At 42.0% G+C, this 7,211-nt stretch overlaps 1 protein-coding gene across 1 annotated transcript; it reads left to right on the top strand.

Annotated features, from left to right (window-relative positions):
- Window positions 1-4,757: 4,757 nt before the first annotated feature.
- LOC108664336 (cyclin-dependent kinase inhibitor 1C-like) lies at window positions 4,758-5,424 on the top strand. Its single transcript, XM_018150912.1, has 2 exons — window positions 4,758-4,793; window positions 4,897-5,424. The coding sequence occupies exons 1-2, from the start codon at window positions 4,758-4,760 to the stop codon at window positions 5,422-5,424; spliced, it is 564 nt and encodes a 187-aa protein (XP_018006401.1).
- The last annotated feature ends 1,787 nt before the right edge of the window (window positions 5,425-7,211 follow it).

Here is a 7,211-nt window from a genome sequence, read left to right as displayed (position 1 = left end):
TGCTTACAAACCACACTCAGAAACGTTGAATTCACACATCGAGGAAGTGTTTTTTAAATTTTCCCCTTATATTAATAAGATGTTGATGTAAATCAAAGATCAGCTAATAGTTTCATGCGTAACATAACACTGGAAATGATATGAAGATACAAGCGACTGACCACCTCGAAAACAACACAACTTGTCGCACAAATGTCGAATTCCCAAAAGTTGGTGGAGCTCGAGACTGGCGAACGAAGGACTCCTTCGTTTGCTTCTAATGTTCAATAAATTAAAACATGAAATTTAGCATACCGTAACGCTAGCAATAGTTACGGATATGAATTTAGGTAATAGTTATGCAAGTAACTAGCCACATCAAACATTCGAAACATAAACTTTTATTAAATAGAAACTTTCCTACAGCTGTACACACATCTATCTACTAGAACTTCCATCACATACTCAGATATAATGAAATATTGTATGCTGAAAGCTGTAATTCACTCATCACACGCATTTATCCGTTCAGATTTATGCGGTTTGATCGTGCACTTTCTCAAATTCAAATGAGTGAAAAATACGAAATTTTTCAGTCGAATGAACGAAGCCAGTTTCCACATTGAATAAATTTAGCAGTAGACAGTTAGGGTCAATAACCAAGAGCTGATGAGGCGCACTGAAAACCAACTAAGCGCACGCTCTCACAAATTCGTACCAGCCTGGCGGGCGGAACCTCTCCGTACTCGCTATTCGAACCTGAGTGAAATCGTTAATCACTCAAACTACCGCACATTGGTCATGATCGAGGGGACCACCAATATAAATGTTCATATGTATTTTAGATGCACAGGACGCTGCCTGAAAGATAAAGAGAAAACATTTATGTTGGTAAAGCTAATCATAAACTCTCGTGTCCCCATCGTGGCCCAGTTGCTTATAATACGCCCGCGCATTATAGGAGATAAAAAGTTAAATGAAAGCCAAAGTTCCTCGAAGGGAAATTTTGCGAGGGGTAGATTTAGTCGATGTTAAGACACGGTCAGCAGCAGATGAAGTGAGCGTAGCTATATATGCAGATGTGGGCGCTATACGAATCTCATAGCACGTAATGATATGCAGCGCGATGGCTTACGGCTCTCTTAGCCGCCATCGCTGAATAGATAACCTTAATTAAATCAAATCACTGCTCTTTCTAAGAAGCCACAACGCCCTCGTAATTAAAAGACTGATCGCCTCCCGCGATAGTCAGTCGAAAAAAATGCCGATGAATAAATTTTCCTTAAGCTGGAAAAATGCGGAGAATGGCCAATAATTTGGATTTTATTGGACCGTAAATAGCTACAAATTAGAAGGCCTCGGGATACACTGGATTACATGCACAACCTAAGAGGACGCTGCGTAACCATTCAATATTTAAATTGTCTCTGATCGAAAAATTGCTTACTAAATAAATTCAGAAATACTAAATTAAAAAAAAATAAAGCGAATTTTTCAACTTAGAGGAAAAATTAAAAAAGAAAACATGAAAAATAATGGGTGAAATCAAATAATAGTCTTCTACTCTACCCGGTAATGAGCATCAATAACCGCTTGACGACTGGTGTTAGCGACGCTACTTCGCTTCAGATTCGTGGCACGGGGGCGGCACAGCCCAGCAGGCTCGTTATTGGTTCTTCCTATCACGCGCCTTCATCTTGATGACGCGCGCCATACATACGCGTGTTGAGTGTACAACATTTGATGGTATCCAAGATATGCGATCACCTCCTGATACAATCAAGCGTTAAGTCATTAGAGTTTTCCAGCCATTTATCGGTGCCGCAATCAAACTAAACTAATTGTATTACAATTGGCACACCGTGGCGTCCGATCAGGAGACACTAGCTCGAGAATTCCCCGCTATCAAAATGAATATCTTCACGTTGTGAAACAAAGAATTTATACGAAGCTGGCGGCAGGTTTTCATCCTGATGACACAACTACGTGCACATATACTTGTATGATTAAACAAAAGTAAATTCAAATTAGGTAACTTTAACGCTAGAAACATCAAATATATTAATATATGTCATATGATAACATAAATCGAAATAAAATTTATAATTTTCTGAAATATTCTAAGACTCATAACATGCTCATTGCTCAACACGCAAAAATTCATGAATAAAAGTGACAAATAATGTAGAAAAAGTCATATTTTACAGGACACAACGTGGAGAAAATCAGAGACTCTTAGCACTGAAGGGGAGCTCGTTAATTGACTGGAAAGAAATCAAGGCCTGGCACGCAACACTGGTGGGTTGCCGGCTATACATTGGATGTGTCGAGCGCAGGCTTGTATATTGCACACCGGCATGAGCTGCTCTCCCTGCCTCCAACCCCTCACACGTGATGGCCGGGATGAGGTCAGGATAAACGATGGCCCTGCAACGCGAGGAGTGAAGGCAATCCAAGTCTTAGAAAACAGCCGCAGAAAACTGCAACGGTGACACGGAGGGATGAAGTGCAGGAGGGATACAGACAGATATTGTGCAGGAGGAATACGGACATATGAGGTGGAGGAGGGATACGGACAGATGATGTGCAGGAGGGATACGTGTGCAGGAGGAATACGGACAGATGATGTGGAGGAGGAATACGGACAGATGATGTGCAGGAGGGATACGGTGATAACTTCACACGGAATTAACAATCGGTGTGTCGCTATGCGCAGGAGGCGTGGCCGTGATACGCGAGATAGCTGCGTCACAAACTATGCTGTGCATCACAAGGCGCACATTTCCAACACAAACATCAAATTCAAGACTGAATTATCTTCAAAAGACAACGGTTGCGTAACTTGAAATTCGTATTATTTGCCAACGGAAACATGATAATGTTTAATATCAGACCATAATTAACCGTGCTGGGTGAACGACAAGTTGTATTAAGGGTTATACGTCATTGCCCCTACTTGGGTACGTAGGCACGCAATTCAAGATTATTTGGTCCGAGAAATAACGAAGGACAAATTAGAGGAAAACAATTTACTGACGCAGAAATTAGATGTAAACATGTCGTTTTTCTGCAAATTCATTGAACAATAAATAGGCTGAAAATTACCCAACAAAATTTTCATACATGGAATTTAAATATTTTACGAGACAAAAAATTCAGCTATTGGGATTCATAATTCAAAAAATTTATATTGTTAAAAAAATTAACGAATTAAACGGCGTAACCGAGGTGAGAGAAAGAGAGAAGAGACTACGCTACTTCTTCGTAATTAGTGGCGGCAGGCGAGAGCAATTTAGGACGGAATAAAGTGAGGCGAGATGGAGGGTAACTTCTCTACAAATTAGAAGCTCTGCTCTTCACCTCCTCTTTTCTGGTCGGCACGTAATATTGATGAGAACGAAAACTAATTACGCATCACACACGAGTGCGACAATACCGATACTAAGGAAACAGATGAGCGCAGAAAAGACGGAATAAAACTTTTTAGTGCTCGCATTTGGCGATTAACTCGTCGCCAGTGCTTGATCAATAACAGGTAAGCGAATGAATTAAGTACCGTACACTTACAAACAAGCAGATAGATATATCGCGATTCGATATCCGAACTGGAAAGCCTCTTAGTAGTCTAACTCACGAAAACATCTTCCATCCCATCATAAATTTGTCAGATCAAAACCGACAACAAACAAATCCAACTACGCATCCGTCAACCAAGAATTGAGTTTAAAAATACAGTAAACCTCCTCGGTGTCCTACGGCGAGGTTCTGGAATATTATAAAGCTATCAAAGTCCCCTTTGAATTAACAAAAACCAGATGGGCAAACTAAACACAAGGAATATGTGAGGCTGAAAGCGCACAATTCAGGATTTATTGCACGCAAGCACGGAGGAGACGTATACGTTGGTTCAGGTGGTCACAAAGACTCTACTACGCGCGTCTCAGCCGTCCGAAAATCTTCAGAGTTCGCCATTTGAAAATTGCTGGCAATGCAATCAAAGTCGTTCTGATATTATAAACATAGAGTAGTATATAAATCGAAACAACGTAAGAAACAGGATGGCACTAAACTTTTGAAACTTCAACCTTACACGTTAAGTCAAAACTGGGTGAAATGTGAGAACACCGATTTGTTTATAAAAAAAACGGGTGTTAGTTTGACAGAGCAAAATCCAGATTTTTGACGTCTTGCTGAGAGGTGAATCGTGGACTAACTTGCTGATGCCGCCCCCTGCTCCCTTGGGAGCGACTTGGGGCGGCTCGCCATCACAAACTGAATTCTCCCATTTGCTGGACAATTGAACAATTAAAGCTACGGGCACACTGCCCCGTTCCATGCCTCACCCATGCCCTGTCTGAAGGTCTAGAACTTGGCGAGGAGTGAACACATGAGGCGATGTGTAACCTTGCGTGATATGTGAACTGCGGACATGAGGTGACGCGTGGGTATATCAAATATGTGATCTGTCTATACATGAAATAATGTGTGGGTATATGAGACGATGTGAGGCAAGTGGACACAGGATATGTGTTGGCCCATGAGATGACGAGTAGTTGCATGCAAGATATGTGAGGGCAAATGAGGAGGTGAGTGGGCATGCGCTTAAGCAGATATACAATGTATGGAAAACCCACATTCGATTCGTCATAGCTGTAGCAAACTTCTGAGCTGTAGCAACGTAAAATCGTCTTAGTTGTAGTAGCGCAAAATAGTCCGAGCTATAGCAACGCAAAATCTCGTCTTAGTTGCAGCAACGCAAAATCGTCCGAGTTGTAGTAATGCAAAATCGTTACGGGTTGGAGCAACGCAAGATCGTGAGTTGGAGTAGCGTATAACTATAAGATCGCCTGAGTTGGAGTAACGTAAGATCGCCTGAGTTGGAGTAACGTAAGATCGCCTGAGTTGGAGTAACGCAAGAAAGCCAACAGCTCCCCGAAAGTGGTCGTCGGTGGCTCGTTGCTGCACGCTNCCATCTCCGCTCCCTCACATCTCCCCATCTCCGCTCCCTCACATCTCCCCATCTCCGCTCCCTCACATCTCCCCATCTCCGCTCCCTCACATCTCACCATCTCCGCTCCCTCACATCTCCCCATCTCCGCTCCCTCACATCTCACCATCTCCGCTCCCTCACATCTCACCATCTCCGCTCCCTCACATCTCCCCGTCTCCGCTCCCTCACATCTCCCCATCTCCGCTCCCTCACATCTCCCCATCTCCGCTCCCTCACATCTCCCCATCTCCGCTCCCTCTCATCACACCATCTCCGCTCCCTCACATCTCCCCATCTCCGCTCCCTCACATCTCCCCATCTCCGCTCCCTCACATCTCACCATCTCTGCTCCCTCACATCTCTCCATCTCCTCTCCCTCACATCTCACCATCTCCGTTCCCTCACATCTCTCTCATCATCGCCATTCGCCAGCTGTCTTCAGCTGTTGGCAGTAATTTTTTGTGACCCTTTTTTTCGACGGGGTTTTAACAAAGCTGACTTTTTAAAGCTTAATTCAACAGAGCGCTTAAGAAGCAGCCATCCTCCCCTTCTTGTATTTATTATTTCGATTCTTCGTGGCCTCGACCACCTGGGATACGCCGGAATCGCTTGTGGCGGCTCATCACAAAACAAATAGAAATTTTCAGAATAGTAAATATCGCATTTGTAAGATAAACATTTGAGTTAACGTTGGAATTGCTGATTAAATTAGACAGATGTTCCGGCACACAGACTTTAACAGTGCTTAATAATAAAATTGTCGTTATTTGTAATGGAATAGTTTTCAAGCAAGAAAATACATTACGGAGGGTAAGGAGTTATTATACTATAAAAATCACTTAATAAGTGCAAACGGTCTCCAGTCGAAAATCTACAACTAAAATCAGGTTTTGTTCCACCTTTTTCCTCATTGCGGCTACGACGAGAAACGATCGAAGAGCTTCAAGCCAAAATATAGATAGTTACGGATCACTGCTTTTCACATGAGATCGACATGGTAGGTGCGTGCTTTTTTCTTGGCCGCGCAAAAATACCTCGGGGTTTTTACGGCGGAGATAATATCGAATTTATTACGACACATGAGTGACTTGCGATTGGCTATTGAATCGTGAATAAAAAATCAATATTGAATGATCATAAAAAAATTCTCAGTATTTTCAATATAGGACTTGAGAGGTAGAACGAACCATTAAGTATGTATGTATGTAAGCCAGTACAAAAAAAAAGAAAAATTCTGTTCAAGACTGTTATTTTCCTAGACATTAATGAAATTTATTACTTACCATTCATATTCGAACATCATGCTGCGTAGATATGTATCCACAATCAAACTTACGCAAGCCTCCGTATACATATCTAAGGGGCGGTAGAAGCATGCGTTAGCGGTGTCTCGGCAACACAATATCGGCTTGAGCAAAATAACGTCGGCACTTCGACAGGATACAATTCAACTCGAGTACGTGACTCAGGTCGGAAGACAGCCAAACAGTCGCCTTTTGATCGCTGACCACAAACACCCAAATGATTGAGCGCCGATTTAAACCAAGCCATCGACACGAGAAAATCGCTCATGATTTATGCCAAGCATTACTTGCTCGAAGACACCACACATCCATATTAAATGATTGAATAAAACCAAAGAACAAGTCAAATTGGAATTATAAGTATTTGAGAACAGAAGTATGAAGGCACACTATAATATTATCTTAATAGTGAATAAAGTGTAAAGAAGCGACATTATAATAACAGATAAAAATTTCAGTTTTCACAATGAAACAAAAACAACAAATAATGTGCATTCTTTGGTAAATCAAGTCGACTCGAGCTTCGGACAAAAGAAGCAAGAAACTTGCAGGCAATAAACTCCTCGATTATACTGAGGATACAGATGGCACATAAGCACTCTACTTATGCAGCAAAATACCTACACACTTTGACCCTATACATTGATTAGCCTTAATAATGGAAGCGGCTCCTTAAAAAATGACAGCCATTAACAACAAAGCCACATAATAGACACCGTGGATCACAGTCTGTCATTAGCAACTCGATGCGTGCGCTGGAGCAGCACGAGTACCCCAAAAAATAGCAACAGATTTCGAAGCATCGTGACGCTTGAGGACGAACTAGGATATAAAGGCAAATAAAGATTTCTGCAAAATAGGGCGAATGAATTCAGCATAACACGTGGCATTCACTACAGCTGTAACATGATCTTGGTTTAAGCCTATCAGGCCGGAAA

This window comes from Hyalella azteca, unplaced genomic scaffold (assembly GCF_000764305.2).
Source record: "Hyalella azteca isolate HAZT.00-mixed unplaced genomic scaffold, Hazt_2.0.2 contig8291, whole genome shotgun sequence".
NCBI classification, from domain to species: Eukaryota; Metazoa; Arthropoda; class Malacostraca; order Amphipoda; family Hyalellidae; genus Hyalella; species Hyalella azteca.
This window is presented reverse-complemented; position numbering and strand designations above follow the sequence as displayed.